Source organism: Thamnophis sirtalis, unplaced genomic scaffold (assembly GCF_051295495.1).
Source record: "Thamnophis sirtalis isolate CommonGarterSnake01/CBP01778 unplaced genomic scaffold, rThaSir2_p1.2 scaffold_11, whole genome shotgun sequence".
Lineage (NCBI taxonomy): Eukaryota > Metazoa > Chordata > Lepidosauria > Squamata > Natricidae > Thamnophis > Thamnophis sirtalis.
Window position 1 is genome coordinate 62,168,302 of NW_028261391.1, and position 21,628 is coordinate 62,189,929.

The 21,628-nt window shown below is 42.8% G+C and overlaps 1 protein-coding gene across 1 annotated transcript in view; it reads left to right on the forward strand.

The window, feature by feature from the left end:
• Positions 1 to 21,628, forward strand: part of BTBD16 (BTB domain containing 16) — a 59,085-nt gene that overhangs the window by 33,005 nt on the left and 4,452 nt on the right. Inside the window, exons 12-15 of the mRNA XM_087725015.1 lie at positions 11,087 to 11,178; positions 16,371 to 16,453; positions 18,840 to 18,917; positions 21,193 to 21,291. Of these exons, the coding sequence (XP_087581141.1) occupies positions 11,087 to 11,178; positions 16,371 to 16,453; positions 18,840 to 18,917; positions 21,193 to 21,291 (352 nt within the window). The remainder of the gene's footprint in view (positions 1 to 11,086; positions 11,179 to 16,370; positions 16,454 to 18,839; positions 18,918 to 21,192; positions 21,292 to 21,628) is intronic.

Sequence of the window (21,628 nt, forward strand, 5' to 3'; positions counted from 1 at the left end):
CGAGTTCTGCACTTCCACGCATGCACAGAGCACATACAGTGCCCGCGCGATCCTCCAGGAGCAGCTGGAGCATCGCACAGGCGCTAGTACGCATGCGTGCACTGCGCGCGTGCACGAGGACGCCGCCGGCCCCGTTCCAACCAAACCGGTTGGAACGGGGCGAGAAACCCACCCCTGGTGCATGGTGATTTTTAAACTGTTGTCTTTGTCTTTTTAATTCTTATTTTCATTTTTTGATAATTCACTTCTGTAAGCCGCCCAGAGTCCTCCGGGATTGGGCGGCCTATAAATCCATTAAATACAATACAATACAAGTTGAAAAGCAGAAAAGAGAGGAAGTCACTGGATAACACAGGTCTGATGAGATGGTTCAAGTATCATTGGAAGAAGATCATTGAACCAATCCCACCAGGACTGGTTGTAACAGTAGACGTTTGTCCATTTAGTCACCAGGGGCCAGGCATCACTTGCCTAACTAATCAAATGGTTATGGAAAGGACCCCGCAGTCCCTTGGAAAGATAAATACACGATGAAGGACAAAACACAAATATTTTTTGCCTACCTTCCAAGCAAGGTAAATGCTATCTCACCCTTAATGATGCTGAAAGTTTATTTCCCTTTGAAAAGGAAAATTGACACTTCTGTCTCTTCAACTTGCACGAGGATGGTTGAAATTTTTGGCATAGCATTTACATTTAGACCTCTTTGCATATGGCTGATACATATTGAGACTGGAGTCTCTTAAAAACTATGTACCATTCAATCAGTGGTGGGTTGCTTATCTCGTTCCAACCAGTTTGGTTGGAACGGGGCCGGCGGCGTCCTCGTGCACGCGCGCAGTTCACACATGCATCGTAGCACCTGCGCGATGCTCCAGCTGCTCGCGGAGAATCGCGCAGGTGCTGTATGTGCCATCCAGCTGCTCACGGAGAATCGCGCAGGCGCTGTATGTACCATGCACCTGCATGGAAGCGCAGAAGCCTTCAAAGACCGGTAAGGAGGTGGGCCCTTCGCCGTTTCTGGAAGTTACTTTCTTCTGGGTTCGCCGACCAACCAGTTCGCGGGGACCGCCATGAACTGGTTGAAATCCACCCCTGCATTCAACCCTTCCTAAAAGGTTATCCTGAGAATACCCAGGTAGCCGTTTGTTTATTACCTGTTATCTTTGGGCATATTAGGTGCAAATGCTTCAAGCACAGTTTTCTGTGGGTGCAAAAAAAAGTCCTGCAAAAAGAATTGTAGAATCAACTCAAGGTATTTTTGGCTTAGGTTGCCGTAGACAAAGAGAAAAAGCAGATATACAAAGCTTTACATTGTTTAGCAGCCCCATGAGATACCAAGTAGCTTTCTGCTACTTTACAACAGTTCTTTGCACAGTTTCATGGAAACAGCTGCAAGAGATTTCTTGCACTGGGAATCTCCGCCAATTCCCAGTTACTGGCCAGTTTCCAAAGAACCATACAACGGAACTCATTCCAGAGTGCCTAAAGGAGGTCTGTGTTTGCGTTTCTTTCCAACAGAAGCCTCCTCTGCCACATCACAGCTCTATTTTAAAACCCGGCAGAGTTCAGAGTTAATGTTCAGCAAGACTCTGAGTACATAGGAAGAGTTCTGCTAAGTCAAAGCCAAAGTCCATTTAATGCAGCATCCTGTTTCCAACACTAGCTAGCCAAGTGTTTCTACAATGCCATCTCTGTTACAGTATACGTCCCAGCTATTGAGGAGCCGGCCTGCCTTCTGTAGTCTGTTTCCTGCTTCCAGGCCCTTTAAAGCTTATTTTTCAATCATTCGCTAGCAGCGTCTTCGTCAAACTACAATGACACCGAATGGCATTACTGAATATTTACATGCCGACATGTAATATAAGGGTGTAGGTTTTTGGGTAATGATGATCCCTGACATCACTTAACTGAATTGCATGAGCCTTGTTGTATTCCTTCTTTGCATTTCTCAATGTCTGCTTTGTTGGATTTCTCTGATATCTTGACAATTGAATTATTCACAATCAATTGAAAAAAAGGTATTGAACAGAGTGTCTAAAATACTTTAGATCTACATTCTGTGAATACAGTGACTAGTGCAGGGGTCTCCAAACTCGTGACCCGTCAAAAGCGCGAACGTCATAAGCGCGCCGACAACACCGCGGCGCTAAAACTGCGATTTCAAAAGCGCGCCGACAACAGCACGCCGACAGAAGCGCGATTTCATTTAAGGTAAGATTTACAGTTAGGTTTAGGGTTAGGTTTAGGGTTAGGTTTAGGGTTAGGTTTAGGGTTAGGTTCAGGGTTAGGTTCAGAGTTAGGTTTAGGGTTAGGTTTAGGGTTAGGTTTAGGGTTAGGTTTAGGGTTAGGTTTAGGGTTAGGTTGAGGGTTAGGTTTAGGGTTAGGTTGAGGGTTACGTTGAGGGTTACATTACAGCGTGCTTCTGTCGGCGCACTTTTGTCGGCGCGCTTTAGGGCTAATTAGTCGCTAATTCATCGCGCGGTTTTGTCACCGCGCTTTAGACACCGCGGTTTAGTCAGGCACGCTTTTGTTGTGTGCGCATTTGTGGTGGAACCCTCCAAACTTGACAACTTTAAGATTTGTGGACTTCAACTGGCTGAGGAACTCTGGGAGTTGAAGTCCATAAGTCTTAAAGTTGCCAAGGTTGGAGACCCTTGTGTCTCTAAGACTAGTGTGTTTCTAGTTGGTTCAAAGCCAATTTCCTAGTTTTAAAATCAACTGCACTGAAGCACTGATCTTAGGACTATTTCTTGATCTGCTTCAAGGTACTCATAGAAAGTGGGGGGAAAGGAAACTTCCAGCTGTACCAAAGAAAAGAACTCACATATTTATGACTTCATTCTAAACCAAAGGTGGGAACGACGGTGGTTCCTTTATGATTTGTGGACTTCAACTCCCAGGCTCCTGACTCAGGAATTCTGGAAGTTGAAGTCCACAAGTCATAAAAAGGGCCACCATTCTCCACCCTTATTCTAAATCTTAGCATGATCTCAAATTCTCATATCTCATCAATCGTTTTTCAAAAGCAAAAATGGACTTAGCTAAGAAGTACAAGTTAGATTCACATGTCATGCTAAGCTAAAATGTGTCTTGTTGGTTTTGGTTTAGCTGCCATACAAGTGTGATTTAGTATTTATTAAACTTGTATGCCGCCCTACTCCCAGGGGGACTCAGATTTAATCCTCTGTACAAATTAAGATTAAGCAGAGCATGACTTTGTGTGATATACGTATGAACTCAGCCTCACTCTGTGAGCTAAACCTATGGAACCTAAGTCAAAAAAAATTATCAGCCCCTGATCTACAATTTCACAATATATCCTCATTCCAAAATTTCCCAACTGCCATGACTGGAACCTGCATCTGAATGTCTGGGAGAGATGATTTATTCTTCTCCAAGAAGCAAAGTTTGAGTCCAGGCTCATATGTACATGTTTTAATTTGTCTTTTTAAAAATACATTGATTAATTATCAATCGTTAAACATATTTATTACCAATATTTATGTGTTATAGTGGAGAAAAGTTGAAAAGTTGGCAGTTCCACCACAAAACCGCGCTCGGCTAAACCGCGTCCGACTAAACCGCATAGCTGACGTCATCAACAGGGTGACAACAGCGCGGAGACAGAAGCACGCTGTAAACCCTAAACCTAAAATTAACCCCTAAACCTAAACCTAACCCCCCTAAACCTAATCCTAAACCTAACCCTAAACTAACCCTTAACCTAACCCTAAACCTAACCCTAACCCTAACCCTTAACCTAACCCTAAACCTAACCCCAACCCTTAACCTAACCCTAAACCTAACCCTAACCCTAACCCTTACCTTAACCCTAAACCTAACCCCAAAGCTAACCCTAAAGCTAACCCTAAAGCTAACCCTTACCTTAAGTTGAATCGGCTTGCTTTCAAAGCACTATTTAAAGCACCCTTCTTTCTCCGCGCTGGCTGTTGTCGCCCTGTTGATGACGTCAGCGACGCGGTTTAATCGGGCGCAGCTTAGTTGAGCGCGGTTTTGACGGATCACGGAAGTTGGCACATACTGTATTCTAGAAAGCGAATATCTGAGCAATAATAAATTAAAATGGTTAGTCAAATATGTTGGCAGAACTCAGGAAAATATGTTCCCAAAATTATAAGGTGAAATGTGTTGTCTTTAAATAATGAGTTAAATTCAGATAAGGGGCATTATGATCATTTCAATGAAGGCAGCTGGTTTCTATGCAAATCCTGTGGAACTGGAAATGAACTATTGTTTAAAGTAAAAGAAAACTATTTCTGAGTTCCTTTTAGCCTTTTGAAGTCAACTATAGCAACCGGCGGCTGATTTATTTCTGACCTTGTAATGACACATTGCATTTTCTTTTTTTTTCTTTTTTGGTATTCAGAGAACTTTCCTCTGGATGCCTTGCATCTATAAAATATAATATAATAAGTGTTTGAAATGAAGCAAGCAAAGTTACAGATGGACTCCCCAAAAGTCACTGTAAATTAAATTGTAAATTTAATGAATTTATATGCCGCCCAATCCTGAAGGACTCCGGGCGGCTTACATAAAAACAACTCTAAAAGTATACAAAAAATATAAAATGAAAAAGAGAGCAGGTTAAAAAACACATCATGCACTCAGTCTTAGTGGGGCCGGGCCCTCTCTGAGGGGTGTAGAGTTTCACACCCCCCAGGCTTAAAGATGGAATATCTGGACCAGGGGTGGGTTTTTTGCCCCGTTCCAACCAGTTCGGTTGGAACGGGGCCGGCGTCATCCTCGTGCACGCGCGCAGCGCACTCATGTGTACTAGCATCTGTGTGATGCTCCAGCTGCTCCTGGAGGATCGCGCAGGCGCTGTATGCATCCTGCGCATGCGTGGAAGCGCAGAACTCGTCAAAACCGGGTAAGGAACACGGGCAGGCGGGTGGACCCTTCGCCGTTCCCAGAAGTTACTTACTTCCGGGTTCGCCGACCAACCGGTTCGCGGGGACCGCCACGAACTGGTTGAAACCCACCCCTGATCTGGACTATCCTTGGGGGGCAACATCCATAGCCACTCGGTCTTGTCGGAGTTGAGTGCAAGCTTGTTCACTCCCATCCAGGCCCTGACAGCTTCCAGGCACTGACACATCACTTCCACCGCTTCACTGAGTTGGCACGGGGCGGAGAGATACAGCTGGGTATCATCCGCATACTGATGGTATTTAATCCCGTGCCGGCGAATGTTCTCACCCAGTGGCTTCATGTAGATATTAAATAGGAGGGGGGACAAGACCGAGCCCTGCGGCACCCCATATTTAAGGGGCCTAGAGGCCGACCTCTGTCCCCCGACCAACACCGACTGCGACCTGCCAGAGAGGTAAGAGGAGAACCACCGTAAAACGGTGCCTCTGGATGAGATGAAGAGGTTAACTACCTTCAGAATTTCTTTTTATGAATAGCTGCAGTTTTATAAGTTCTGTTGATAACAGCTTAGTTGAAGTAACATTGGAAGACATCTACTAACTAACTTTTAGGAACTAACTAATTGAAAGCAAGAGGCAGGGAAGATCAGTAAGCAAAATGAGACAGATATTTAAAAAGAATACAAGCTGTGTACTTGAGAATTCATCCTAAAACCATGATGGTGAACCTATGGCACACGTGCCCAAAATAGCAGGCGAAGCCATGTTGCTTGGTACGTGCGACATCGCCTGTTCCTCTTCTGGGTTTCTGGTGTGAAGTGCTCCCTTTTCGGCACTCGGTTCCACACACACACACCAGTGGTGGGTTTCAAAAAAATTTCGAACCTACTCTGTGGGTATGGCCTCCTTTGTGAGAGTGGCTTGCCGGCCATGTGTTTTCTTTCTTTCTTTCTTTCTTTCTTTCTTTCTTTCTTTCTTTCTTTCTTTCTTTCTTTCTTTCTTTCTTTCTTTCTTTCTCTCTCTCTCTCTCTCTCTCTCTCTTTTTCCTTCCTTTTGTCTCTCTGTCCCCTTTTCCTTTTTTTCTTTCATCTCTCTCTCACTTTTTCTTTCTTTTTTCTTTTTTTATTTCATTCTTTCTCTTTCTCTCCCTGTGTGAGTCTGTGTGTGTGTGTGTGTGTGTGTGTGTGTTGGGTTTCAAAAAAATTTGGAACCTCTTTTGTAGGTGTGGCCTGCTTTCCGGGTCCACTGGTGGAACCTCTTCTAACCGGTTCGGTAGATTTGATGAACCGGTTCTACTGAACTGGTGCGAACTGGTAGGAACCCACCTCTGACACACACACTCCAGGTTCACCATCGCTATCCTAGAAGCTGAAAGAGACTTTGGGTTGTAATCCTATATTCAGTTACTATGTCAGATGGCTTTTGAATCTACTAAAGTTAGTAGTGACATAGCAATAGCAATAGCAGTTAGACTTATATACCGCTTCATAGGGCTTTCAGCCCTCTCTAAGCGGTTTACAGAGTCAGAATATTGCCCCCAACAACAATCCGGGTCCTCATTTTACCCACCTCGGAAGGATGGAAGGCTGAGTCAACCTTGAGCCGGTGAGATTTGAACCGCTGAACTGCAGAACTGCAGTCAGCTGAAGTAGCCTGCAGTGCTGCACTCTAACCACTGCGCCACCTCGGCTCTTCATATCTGAGGGAGGGATGCTAATCAGGGATGCAAAAGCAAATATTCTCAGTTTGATAGCTTCACATTCCCTTCCTCCCTTGCACTGGGCACTTGAAGTTGCCTGTCAAATCTGTTGAGGCAGATCATATTAGGAAACAGACACCACAAGAAATAGGAGAATTCTTCATTACAGGCAGTCCTCAACCTAAGGTTCAAGGTTCAAGGTTCATTTTATTTATATGCCGCCCTATTCCCGGAGGGACTCAGAGCGGCGCACAAACCCAAAGGAGGGGAAGGGAAACACAAAAACTACAACAAAAATTACAGGGCATTTAAAACAACCAACAGCCACACGATTCGAGAGGGGAAGGGAAACTCATCGACCCCAGGCCTGCCGACACAGCCAGGTTTTAACGGCTTTTCGGAAGGCCTGGAGAGAGGTGAGGGTCTGAATCTCTGTGGGGAGCTCGTTCCAAAGGGCCGGAACCGCCACAGAGAAGGCCCTCCCCCGGGTAGTGGCCATATGACATTGGCTAGTAGACTGAACCCGGAGGAGGCCTAATCTGTGTGATCTAATGGGTCTTTGGGAGGTAATTGGCAGCAGGCGGTCTCTCAAGTACCCAGGTCCAATACCATGAAGGGCTTTATAAGTGACGACTACCACCTTGAAGCGTATCCGGAGACCAATCGGTAACCAGTGCAGCTCGCGGAGGATAGGTGTAATGTGGGTGTACCGAGGTGCACCCACAATCGCTCGCGCGGCTGCGTTCTGGACGAGCTGAAGTCTCCGAATGCTCTTCAAGGACCACAACTGAGCCTGAAATTTACACTGCTAAGGGAGAAACTTGTTAAGTGAGTTTTGCCCCATTTTACAACTTTTCTTGTCGCATTTGTTAAGCGAAACCACTGCAGTTGTTAAATTAGTAAGTGAATCAGGTTTCCCCATTGACTTTGCTTGTCAGAAGATCGCAAAAGGAAATCATATGACTCTGGAACACTGCAACCATCATAAATATGAGTCATCATAAATATGAGTCAGCTGTCAAGCATCCAAATGTAAATCTTACGATCATTTATTTATTTATCTTTATTTTATTTGAAGTTTTTATATGCCGCCCAATCCCAAAGGACTCCAGGCGGATTACAAGAAAATATAAAAAACACACAACAACAATACAATTTAAAACAACAGACATACATTCATTCTAGTTGGGGCCGGACCTCAACAGTGAGGTCAACAGCCCCAGGCCTGCTGGAACAGCCAAGTTTTTACGGCTTTCCTGAAGGCCATCAGAGCGGGTATGGTCTGGATTTCCGGGGGGAGCTGGTTCCAAAGAGTCGGAGCAGCCACCGAGAAGGCTCTCCTCCGAGGGCCCGCCAGCCGACATTGTTTGGCTGACGGCATCTGAAGGAGGCCCAATCTATGGGATCTTACTGGGCGCATGGGGATACTGCAGCAGTCACGTGTGAAAAATGGTCATAAATCAGTCACTTTTTGGTGACGTTGTAACTTATAACAGCTGACTGTTATCTGCAGTTCAGCGGTTCTAATCTCACCGGCTCAAGGTTGACTCAGCCTTCCATCCTTCCGAGGTGGGTAAAATGAGGACCCGGATTGTTGTTGGGGTCAATATGCTGACTCTGTAAACCGCTTAGAGAGGGCTGAAAGCCCTGTGAAGCGGTATATAAGTCTAACTGCTGTTGCTATTGCTATAAGCTATAATAACAGAATCTTGAAAGTGTGACCCAGTTTCTCTTCCCTTCCCTCTGCTACCAAAGAGAGTGAAGACAGCCCATCCTGAGTTTCTTCACTCCTTTCTGTCTTTCCAGATTAAGTTCATGTTTTACTACTAGCTGCCTCAGACCTTGTTCAGGCTGTACTCTTCTTCACTTATCAGGAAAAAAAAAATCAAGTGCATTCTTCAGATATTTTTAAAAAAAGAATTCGTTGATAGATTTTTTTCCCCCCATCGTTTTAAACACACTTTAGATAACAAGGTCATCTAGACATGTTTGTACAGAAATCTTTAACACCATTATCTGAAAATTTTGATTTGTTTATCAAACCCTACCCAAGCCCTCTCTGCTTAGATCAGGGAACCTTTGACAGCTTTGTTTAGTCTACCAACTCAAGGCTGCTCCTTTCTTCCGCGTTGGCAAAGCCTAAGCTTTGAAATGAGGCACTTAGCTTTTATTAATCATTATATAACCACCTAAATGGCTGGTTAGATATTACCTCCAGTTAGGAATCAATTCAATCTTTGGAACAACCTTTGAGGGACCTTGCACATAATCTTTCAGGGTTTTTATTACCAGATTAAGCTTTCCATATTGTGTATCACTCCCAAAATAAATTCTGACACACCAGTCAGTGTTATTACAGTATAGAAATGCGCACGTAAGTTCTGGCTGGGAATAAATGCAACAATAAACTATGATTTACTGTTGCATTAAAGAAAGAGTTGAGTTACTTCCCTTTCCTTCTCTCCTTCTCTGAGATCAAAGGAGTTTGTCTTCGCTTTCAACCGGTTCCACCACAAATGCGCGAACGACAAAAGCGCGCCTGACTAAACCGCGGTGACAAAACTGCACCAACAAAACCGCGCCGACGAATGAGCGCTGAAGCGTGCCGACAGAAGCGCGCTGTAACCTAACCCTAAACCTAACCCTAAACCTAACCCTAACCCTAACCCTAAACCTAACCCTAAACCTAACCCTAAACCTAACCCTTAACCTAACCCTAACCCTAACCCTAACCCTAAACCTAACCCTAAACCTAACCCTAAACCTAACCCTAAACCTAACCCTAAACCTTACCTTAACTTAAATTGCGCTTCTGTCGGCGCGCTGTTGTCGGCGCACTGTTGTCGGCGTGCTTTTGACATCACGGTTTTAGCGCCACGGTTTTGTCGGCGCGCTTTTGTCGTTTGCGCATTTGTCGGGTCACGCTTTCAACCGACTGGGCAATGTTTGGTTTTGTAGTTTTTCACAAGAAGCCAATTAAACGGATGAAGCTAGTAAGTCAGAGTTTAGACGTTATGTTTTTGTATCATGCAGTCACTTTCCTTTTGTGTTATGCAGTCACTTTCCTTCCACTTTCCTTCCCACTGCCTCTTATTTAGGGAAGTTCTTGCTCTTCTCGGAGCCAACCCTAGCATTAGATATAGTGAGGCATTTCTAAGGAAGCAATGAAAGGAGAACAAAGCGGGGTAGACATTTCTCCCTCTAGCCTGAGGCCCCTCACCCACAATACCTACAGCAGATGCTCTAATAGGTAGTCCTGAAATTTTAGTTTAGTTTAGTTTATTTGTCTTGTATGCCGCCCACTCCCGAAGGACTCCGGGCGGCTCACAATAAACAAGGGGAGGGGGATAAATAGACAAAACAACACTTTAAAAATACGCAACATTCACAGTTTCCGTGGGGCTGGATATTTCACAAGCCCTCCGGCCTGCTGGAGCAGCCAGGACTTGGTGGCTTTGTGGAAGGCCGGGAGTGTAGTAAGGGTCCGGATCTCCACAGGGAGGTCATTCCAGAGGGCTGGAGCTGCAACAGAGAAGGCTCTCCCCCGGGGAATCGCCAACCGGCATTGGCTGGCAGATGGAATCCGGAGGAGACCTAACCTGTGAGATCTAATCGGTCTATGGGAGGTAATCGGCAGGAGGCGGTCTCTCAGGTACCCAGGTCCGATGCCATGTAGGGCTTTATAGGTAACGACCAGCACCTTGAAGTGGGTACGGAGACTAATGGGTAGCCAGTGCAGCTCGCGGAGGATAGGTGTGACGTGGGTGTACCTGGGTGCACCCACAATCGCTCGCGCGGCTGCGTTCTGGACTAACTGAAGTCTTTGAACACCCTTGAAGAGCCATCTCCAGTCTAATATCTCATGGGAAGCAGAGCTCCTGGCCTTTTGAATCTTCAGAAAGTCTTGAGTGACCTCTTTTCTGAAGTTGCAGCTAAAAGTAAGTCATGCTTCTCTGGACAGCATGCCTGAAACGCTTTTGGATGGAGTTGATAGGGCTCAAGGTGGCCTCAGCCTTCCATTTTTCCAAGATCGGTAGAATGGGGACCCAGGTTGTTGGGGGCAATATGCTGACTCTGTAAAGCGCTTAGGGAGGGCTGTAAAGCACTATGAAGCAGTATATATGTCTAAGTGCTATTGCTATTATGTATTTGCCACAAACTGTATACAGTACAATTCCTATGCCAAACTGAGGAGTGTAAAGATTTACAAACAAACAATTACATTTAAAAAGAAACAGCTACAACACAATGAAGACTTTAAGGTTGACATGGTTTCATTGGTCATTGTATTGCTGAAGGAAGAGCATCTCATTTCATTTGTAGTACCTTGCATTGAGGTAGTTGTGTCTATGCCTTGAGCTTTACTCATCACTGCATTGCAAAGGCTTTCCATGAGGAAAATAATGTTTATAGAGTTAAATGTTTCAGGGTGGTGATAATGTTTGTGTTGGCATTGAGTAAAGTCTTTGGTCCATTATTCTGATTCTTTTAGTTTACCCAAGACCTGTGCCTTCTTGGAAAGGGAAGAAGGACAGCACTACATGGCTATTTTTCAGTCTCTCCGTTTACATGGCATAACTTCAAGTAAGCTTACCTTTTTCTGTGATTATTCAGCTGATCTAAATTTTGTGGTGACAAAAAACAATGTTTATTTGTAAACATCCATCAAATCAGTAAGATTTCTATCAACATACCATTTTATATGGTCCTTTATAGGGTTCACTGACAAATGTGCGCTCGACAAAACCGCGCCGACAAAACCGCGGGGAGAAAAGCGCACGTTCGAAATTGCGCCGACAAATGAGCACAGAAGCGCGCCGACAAAAGAGTGCCGACAGAAGCGTGGTCTAAGCCTAACCCTAAAGGTAACCCTAACCCTAACCCTAACCCTAAACCTAACCTTAAACCTAACCCTGAACCTAACCCTAAACCAAACCCTAATCCTAACCCTGAACCTAACCCTAAACCTAACCTTAAACCTAACCCTGAACCTAACCCTAAACCTAACCCTAACCCTAAACCTAACCTTAAACCTAACCCTGAACCTAACCCTAAACCTAACCCTAACCCTAAACCTAACCTTAAACCTAACCCTGAACCTAACCCTAAACCTAACCCTAACCCTAACCCTGAACCTAACCCTAAACCTAACCTTAAACCTAACGCTGAACCTAACCCTAAACCTAATCCTAACCCTAACCCTAACCCTAAACCTAAACCTAAACCTAAACGTAACCCTAACCCTTACCCTTACGCTTACCCTTACCCTTACCCTTACCTTAACCGTAATGGCGCTTCTGTCAGTGCTCTTTTGTCAGCGCGCTTCTGTGCTCATTCGTCGGCACATTGTCGACGTCGCGGTTTTATCGCCGCGGTTTTGTCGGCGCGCTGTTGTCGGGCACGCATTTGTCGGGTCACGCTTTATAGAACAGGTTCCTACAGCTATATATGAAAGAAAGCTATTATTATGTAGCTGTAAATACATACAAAATATATATTAAAATTCTATCTACATTTTCTCTGTTATATATTTTTCCCATTTGGGAACAAGTTGATTGAACTTTATCTCCTGACCCCTTGCAAAACCTTTATAAAGTAATGTTTTTTTTCCAATCAAGGAAAGGGATCCCCAACTTTGTACAGTCCCACTTCTACCCCCTAATTAATTTTCACAGACATGTTAAAAAATAAAGGAAAAAGTAGTTGTGGGAAATAACGCTTTGAATCTCTAAAGTGGTCTTTAACCATTTGTTTCATGATATCTAAGGAAATAGTAGAAACATACATTTGATACTTTAGAGCAGTGTTTCTCAACCTTGGCAACTTGAAGTCCTGTGGACTTCAACTCCCGGAATCCCCCAGCCAGCATAGCTGGCTGGGGAATTCTGGGAGTTGAAGTCCACAGGACTTCAAGTTGCCAAGGTTGAGAGACACTGCTTTAGAGTACAATACATTATAAAAAGGATAATCTGATTGTTAAGTTTGGTAGGCTCCAGGCCCCTGAAACAGGTAAGTCCTGCTTTCTTACTTGGATGGGTCTGTGACAAGCATGATGGCTTTCACAGCATGGATCACTCATCTTGACAGTGACCAAGCCCAGTCACATTGCTTTGACACACCCAAGTTCTTCAAGAGTTAATCAGTGCTATGACAGTGGACCTAACCATACCACATTCTGTTCTGATGACTGATCTCTCATATACATTGCTTGCCATTCTATGCAATGTTTCCTGTCAAGTCAGTGGGAAAGGAAATCTGACACCATCTTTAGATCTGACAACACTTTTACTGCTTTTCTTGACTTGATGCTCAGCAGAAGAGATGGAATTACACAACCACTATGTTTATTTATCGATTCTCTTTCTCTCTCGCTGTCTCTCTGTCTCTATCTCTCTCTCCTTCCCTCCCTCTCTTATCTTTCATTCTGGAAATCCAGACAACATCCACAATATTACCTCTTCCCACTTGTCTTCAAGAACTCAGTGAGAGAGGTTGATCTGAAAGAGAGTGATTGACACATGTTAGCTAGTGAGGGCAAATCTCCCCAATACCAGTACTAACTTTTAACTAGTCTCTCTCTCTCTCTCTCTCTCTCTCTCTCTCTCTCTCTCTCTCTCTCCCCCTCCCTCCCTCCCTCCCTCCCTCCCTCTCTCTCTCTCTCTCTCTCACACACACACACACCCTAGAGCTATGTAAAATGTATTGTCTACTTGTGGTGGCACAGGAATAAGTGAATGAAAAGCTTCTTTATTCACATTCTTGAAAATAAACCACTCAGCTATACCGTAAGCTTCAACAATAATCGCTTTCAATTGCAGGCTGATGGTATACTTAACTCCTTTCAACACAGAAGAAGCACTTAAAAGTCTCTATCTCATAGATTTCAGATGCGTTTCCCCCCCTCTAAATCAATGTTTCTCAAACTTGGAAACTTGTAGAGTGTTGAGTGCAACTTACAGAATTTCTCAGAATTCCCTTGCTAGGGAATTCTGAGAGTTGAGGTCCATACATTTTTTAAGTGGCTGAAGTTGGGAAACACTGCCCTAAATGAAAGCTATGGAATTTCCACTTGAGGTCACCTTAAGATTACTGTGATATGTTAACTGTATTGCAAAATTGAGCAAAGGCCTTTGGGGAAAAGAGGGGGCCAACCGTTTTAAGGAGTGAAATGAATGTCCTATAGTTTTGGAAGACTTAAGCCATCCATTTTGTTTTAATTCCTCAAATGAAAAACAGAGGCCCCACTCTAGGAGCCTGAGGTAAATGACATTCTTTGCACCCCTGTGATCAAATGATAAGAAATCATTTAGCGAGAGAAGAAAGGAGGGAAGGAAGGAGGGAAGGAAGGAGAGAAGGAAGGAGGGAAGGAAGGAGGGAAGAAAGGAGGGAATGTAGGAGAGAAGGAAGGGGGAAGGAAGGAAGAAAGGAAGGGGGAAAGGAAGGAGAGAAGGAGAAAAGAAAGGAGGGAAGGAAGGAAGGAGGGAGGGAAGGAGAGAAGGAGGGAAGGGGAAGGAGGGAGGGAAGGAAGGAGGGAAGGAAGGGGAGTAGGAGAGAAGAAACGAGGGAAGGAAAGAGGGAGGGAGGGGGGAAGAAGAAGTAGGACCGTTGTAAGATAAGGTGGATCTATGGGATGTTAAAAAAGCAATCTTCAAGTATATTGTCAACTGTAGGGAAAAATTGTTATAAATGCATATTATTAATAACAGTTATGAGATCATATAATTGTGAATGTATATATGAAATTGATAAAATAAAAAAGAAATCATTTAGCAGCGGTTACACCAAAAAATGATTGCCAAATCTATTTTTCATTGTGTGAATATCCCCAAAAAGCAGGTGAATGGGCCAATGTTGTTAAACTTGATCCTTGGCATGTTTGGCTGGCAGAAACGCATGACAGGAAGAATTGCACGACTACAGACTGTGCAAAACTCCCAATTCTGACAAATGCAGATTACGTGCATTGTTGACACAAGATTGCTTTTGTTTGACAATGTTTAATTCTGTTAACATTACAAGCAAAATCAGGAATGAGCACTGGGTGAAAAGTGCAGCAGGAGTAATGAATTGCCTTAAGGCACTTCTAAACCAGGGTTTGATTGAGCAATTGTCAGGTTTCTTTCGGAGCATTTTAATTGGAAGGCAAAGGCCATTTTTTTAAAAAGCACTTGTGTCTTGCGCAAGAGTATAAGCAACAATAACCCCACCTAACTATAGTTAAATGTAATCAATCTTGGTATGCTAAGAAAGAGTTCCGTAGTACCACTGGGTATAAATCCAGATTCCCAAGGCTTTGGGAAGGACTGCAGATAAATTTCATAATGACAGATAATGATTGTAGCAGTGATGGAGGAGATAGTGGCAGAGGAAGAAAAGGTTTTTGTTTATAATTTGCCAGATATAAATAATCAGATTGCTGCGACTGCTGTAGCAGGATAGACAGGTAGGGCTAATGGGTGAGGATGAGTAGATAAAAGGCCAGGAGGCTGAAAACTTTTGTGAGGAACAGGAAAAATAGAGCAGGAAGCGTTCAGAGAAAGAAGAAAATTAGCTAATTATTTCACGTTTGATGCCACTAAACTCTGGGCAGTGCTCGGCATAAGATATTCTGGAGATGGCACTCCCATAGCCTAAGTGCCTTGTTGAGATTCCTTGTCCAGTCAGCAGATCTCAGATAAGCCGTGAATGGTTTCCAAAAGCAGGCAGAGTATCCTATAAAACCAGTGGCGGATTAAGGTTCACTGGTGCCCTAACTACTGACAAATTTTGGTGTCCCCCTCCTTTGTACATACTGTACAAATCTTCATTGGTTTGGTTTTTTTCCTCAACTTTGTGGTGCTCCCTTGGGTCTGATGCCCTAAGCACATGCTTAGTCTGCTTAATGGTTAATACACCATGGTATAAAACTATCTTTTGCTGATGGAATAGAGGGAGCCTCACAAGGGAGGATATGTAAAGGAGATATTGTCCAGAGGTGGGTTCCAGAGGTGGGTTCCTACCAGTTCGCACCAGTTCGGTAGAACCGGTTCATCAAATTTTTGAAACCCACCACTGACACACACATACACACACACACTGACAGACTCACGCAGAGAGAGAAAGAGGAAGGAAGGAAGAAAGAAATAAAAAAAGAAAGAAAGAAAAAGTGAGAGAGAGATGAAAGAAAAAAAAGAAAAAGGGACAGAGAGACAAAAGGAAGGAGAGAGAGAGAGAGAGAGAGAGAGAGAGAGAGAGAGAGAGAACACATGGCCGGCAAGCCACTCCCACCAGGTCACATGGCTGGCAAGCCACTGCCACAAAGGAGGCCACACCCACAGAGTAGGTTCGAAAATTTTTTGAAACCCACCACTGGTGGGTTCCTACCAGTTCGCACCTATTCGGTAGAACCGGTTCGTCAAATCTACCGAACCGGTTAGAAGAGGCTCCATCAGTGGACCCGTAAAGCAGGCCACACCTACAGAAGAGGTTCCAAACTTTTTTGAAACCCACCACTGATATTGTCCAATGCCTGTGGTATAATAATCCTATGCTAGAAAGTAAGGAGGAATACAGTCTTATCCCACAGGTTTCTTAACTACTATTCAGGTTCCTTTATCAACTCTGTTATTTAAAAGTCCCAACTACACCTCATATATCTTTATTCGTGTTATATTCTTATTATACCTATCCAACCGGGCCATAAGCTATTCTCCTTAGTGTATCAGAAACAGCTTTTTCTTTGGGTACTGAATAATATAAATGGAACAACTCAATTGTTGCTTTTGTCTTTTCCAAAGGTAGACATCTAGAGGAGCTTTGGGAAATTAATTTCTTTCCTTTGCCATGGCTTACAAGGATCTTGTCTGATCACTACCAGGCAGTGAGTTGGTATACTTGGTGTGAAAATGGGTCAGTCTGGATTGATTTTAAACTCTAGGTTTTTTTTCCACATGAGGTATTTTCACTGTTTACCTTTGTATATGTGCAGAGACCCTGCATTAAAACAACAATCTTTAATTTGGAACTCTATATTTGATGACACTGCCCAGACCTATACCCAAAAATATAGAATACGGGTAAAACATACTAGGCAAACATGTATGTCTATATTTTTTTTCATTGTTAAAATGTTTTTATTTTCCATTTTCATACAGTCACATATATACTGTGCATAACCGGGGCCATACAACATTAAACAATAATCACAGCAGTTCCTCTTGTCAACAATACCCCCAGAAATATAAATAAAATAAAACTCAAACTCAAATAGAAACCCAATATACCTCTTCCGCTCTCCATACACCTCTTTCTTCCGCCCCCCTCCAACTTACTATCTTCCCTCCATCATTCCCCTACTTCCCCTCCCCCTCTACCACTCCTCTCTCCCAGTCCACTTCCTCCCTTCCTTCTCACCCTCCCTCCCATCCTCTCTCTCCCGCCCTCTCCACCTCTCTTTCTTCCACTCCTCCTCCCCCTTGGTGTATTTCTACTATATGTCAATGTATTCAGCTTGTCCATGTATGTCTATATTAATACCACTTCTAAGTTTGTGTAATGAAGCTGATATGAAAAATAAATCAGTTTCACCACTGTGGCACAATAGCATTGTCCATACTGCAAATTAATACTTAACTCTTATTTTGCAAAAGCTTTTAACCCCCCCCCCCTCAAAAAAAAAGAGCAAGCGTTTACTTCTCTTGACTTGAAGTTGATGCACAGGGAAAAAAAATAAATCTTCAAGTCCTGATAACGGAATGTACACAACCATGTAGTTGTTATGGCAGTGAACAGTATTGCTTTGCTACTGTCTTCTTAGCAGAACAGAAACATCAGAGTTGAAAGGGACCTTGGAGGCTGTCCAGTCTCTTCTTAAAAGCCTCCAGTGCAACTTCTGGAAGAAAGCAATTCTACTGATTAATTGACCCATAACCTCTTTGCAAACCCAGCTTTCCAAGATGTTTTTTCAACAACAACACCACCTACCAGTCTAGTCTATAGCCTTGCCATTTCCTGGTAATGTCTCACTTAGTGTCTGATCTTGATTAGCTCTTTTTTGAGATCAGGCAAGTTTACCAGGTGTTGAACATTGGTTCATAAATAGGAGTAGGGAATGTTTTCATTACTTTGTGAAGAAACTCATTGACTATCCATCCTGCTGTAAATACTTCTCTTTTTGAACATGTTCTCTGCTTTTAAAATAGTTCAGTTAAATAAGTTAATAGGTCAGTTTAAAGGTCAAGAATGGTAGAAAAACTAGGGAGCCATGAAACTATTATCATTTAGTATTTAGATACCAGACTGAAGTGTTCAGGTCATTTGATCTTTCAAATATTGTCAGCACTTCTTCATTGGATAATCAGGAAAGAAATCCACAAGACTCCATTGATAGAAATCAAGTGTACTTTTACTAATTATAAATGATCAGAAGCGTAGCAAAGCGAAGACTGATTATTTAGGCGCGAAAGCAAATGATATATAGAATAACCCATTCCCCACCCCTTGGCATCCCAGTCACAGTCCAATCATAATTCTCCCAAATGTCAGGTGCGAGATAACTTCAAAAGGCATCACCAAGATGGAATGTTGGTGCCGTTGGCCTTGGCGGGAAACCTTCTCCGCATGCGCAGTAAGACAGGCAGCAGAAACTCCAGAATCTTCCTCCAGCACAATTAGTAGTCCCCTCTCAAATACCATGCCCCCCCTCCCCGATTCAATGGCAACCGAAGCAGCAGCAAAGCAGAGGCTGACAAATATAGCATCTTCTAGAGTCATCCAACTATTGTTGTGTCAATATATAGTGAAATCATTCAGCATTATAAAGTACAGAAATAATCCTTTGGTCATCTGTGAGAGTATTACAGATGATCCTGATATGGATAACAATATATTTTACTAAAACCTAGCAGAATACTAAAATCTGCAAAATGTCTGTGTTTGCTCAAATCTTTACAAGATTTCAGATGGGAAAGCTCATGATGTTTTGGGTCACTTAGTTAAGGTTTGAAGTTTGTATGACACACTAAAACTCCCCGGGCCATGACTCACATAAGCAAGTCATACCAGTGAGATGTAAGGAACAATAACGTAAGATGCAAACAATTATAAATGCTGTCCGAAATAGAAACATTATATAACATTGATAAGAAAATGCCATACGGCTGAGGTACAATTGCATTTTCTGTTCAACTTTATCGAATGCTATATTTAAATGAAAAAAATACCAAATTTATGCGTGCTAAATATGGAAGATTTTATTTTCCTTTCAGCTAGAGAATGGTGGTGACATGGCCTTTCAGACAGACTTTAACACCCAAGCGGTGAGATTTGGTCTTATGCTCAAGGAGGTAAGCTGTGAAGAACTTGCTAAATTAAGTGGGAGAAATTGCAAAATGGAGCCAACAGAATCTCTTACACAATCTTCCAGGGCAATATCGATGGGAATAAAGTGCATTGCTGAAATCAAAGAAACCGACTGCAATACAATTTATTCCTAATTTGTCTACACCAGAGATAGTATTCAGCAAGTTCTGACCAGTTCTGGGGAACCTGTAGTGGAAATTTTGAGTAGTTCAGAGAACCGGTAAATACCACCTCTGACTGGCCCCACCGCAGTGATGGGTTTCAAAAAAATTTGGAACCTCTTCTGTAGGTGTGGCCTGCTTTCCGGGTCCACTGATGGAACCTCTTCTAACCGGTTCAGTAGATTTGACGAACTGGTTCTACTGAATAGGTGCAAACTGGTAGGAACTCACCTCTGCCCCGCCCCCATCTATTCTCTGCCTCCTGTCCCAGCTGATCAGGAGGGAATGGGGATTTTGCAGTAACCTTCCCCTGGAGTGGAGAGGGAATGAAGATTTTACAGTATCCTTCCCCTGCCATGCCCACCAAGCCACACCCACCAAGCCATGCCACACCCACCAAGCTACGCCCACAGATTCGGTAGTCTACACTGTAGAAATTTTCAACTATCACCCCACTTATAATTTGCAAATTGAAGGTGGACGATAGAGATCATACTGTAACATATCTGCAGGACATTGGGATTTTCATTCTGTTGTTTTTAACAAAAAAGGGGAAAAATCATTATTTTGATAGCAACCATACTAGATTAAAGAATAAATCCCATTAAATTGATACCACTGACTTCTGCATAAACATATATAGGTTTGCATTGCAATGATTTTACAATAATGGGAAAATTATTACAGTACTATACTAGATAAATTTATTAAAAGTCCTATTGAATTTGGTGGGATTATTTGAAGAAAAATAAGTATTTTAATCTTAAACACATCTTCAATTCTCTCATGGAACTGAATGAGACCTCAAAATGTATAGATTTGGTTTGATTGGTTCCTGTATTTTTCTTCTCCTTCGAACAATAATTTTTTTGAAAGATCTGGGATACTTAACAAACTGCTACTGTATGTATACAAATACAAATGTAATATATACATGTATGGAATCTCAGTTAATAGCTTACATTATTTGCGGACAATGATACCAGAAATAAGTAGTATTTCACTAAAATTCGTAACAGGGATTAGTAAAAGAAAGCAAACGACAAAGCAAATTCTCCTATAGAGAATAAATTAGGTACTATTGAGTTACCATATTTTTCGGAGTATAAGAAGCACCTTTTTTCCCTCTAAAAAGTGCCTGAAAATCTGGGTGTGTTTTATACACAGAATACAGCATTTTTGCCTCCTGAAGCCCCGCCCCTTCACCAAAATGGCCATGCATAGCCTTATGGAGGTTTTCAGACAGCTCCTAGGGGCTGAGGAGGGCAGAAATGAGCAAAAATGGGCCGTTTTTTGTCCCTCCAGCCCTCAGCAGCACTCTGCAAACCACCACCCCCCAGGCTATTCATGCCCTTTAAAAAAATGGGCCCATTTTTGCAAAAAATGGGCCGTTTTGGGGAGGTTTGCAGAGTACAAAAACTTTTTCCCCCTTTTGGAAAGCTGTTTAGTTAGAGTGGTTGATGAGAATTACATTGATCAAGTGCTGTCCCAGCAGAAACAAAGTTTTAGGTGCTACAGGTTGTCAGCTATTTCCTTCTCCAGCACATGGATAAATACACCTGGAAACATCTACCTACCTAGTCTCTCTCTCCCTCCCTCCCTACTGTATTTCTCCCTCTCTCTCTGTCTCTCCCCCTCTATCTACCTATATACCTACCTACCTACTTTCTCTCTCTCCCCCTACCTATTTACTGTATTTCTCTCTCTCTCTATTTTTCTCTCTCTATCCCTCTATCTGCCAACATACCTAACTCTCTCCCTACCTACCTACCTACCTACTGTATTTCTCTCTGTCTTTCTCTCTATCCATTTATCTACCTACCTATCTACCTACTTACCTACCTACTCTCTCTCTCTCTCTCTCTCCCTACCTACCTACTATATTTCTCTCTCTTTCTCTCCCTCTCTATCCCTCTATCTACCTACCTACTTTTTAAATAAAATTTGCCTCTTCAAATCCTGGGTGCGTCTTATACTCCGGTGCGCCTTATACTCCGAAAAATACAGTATTCATTCCTCATAACCGATCCTTTTCTGATATTTTAAGACACTGGAATAGCATTCCTTTATATACACATTAACATGCTGATTATTTCAGGAACCAAGATATCACGCAGAAGTAATTTCCATTTATGGATTCTTCTTCGAGCTAAAAGCAATAAAACATGATGCTTCAGCATACAGTTTTTACATGAAAGTAAGAACATTTCTATGATTCTTGAGGTTCAAAGTAATACTTGGATTTTTAACTATTGTATTACTTTTAAGTATTCTGCAATCTGTAGACAATTGTCATCTATAAACAGAAGGGTAACTTCAGCTATTTTGACTCATGTTGACAATGGAGGATGAAAATATATTCTCACATACTGAAGAATTTGCTTGGGGAACAATGGCTATTATATGCCTACCTGAGAAGAAATCATTTAAGTGCTTAGTATTGATGATCTTGCCTCTTTCTTATATACAGGTAGCCCTTGACTTACAATAGTTCATTTAGTGACTGTTTGAAATTACAGCGGCACTGAAAAAAG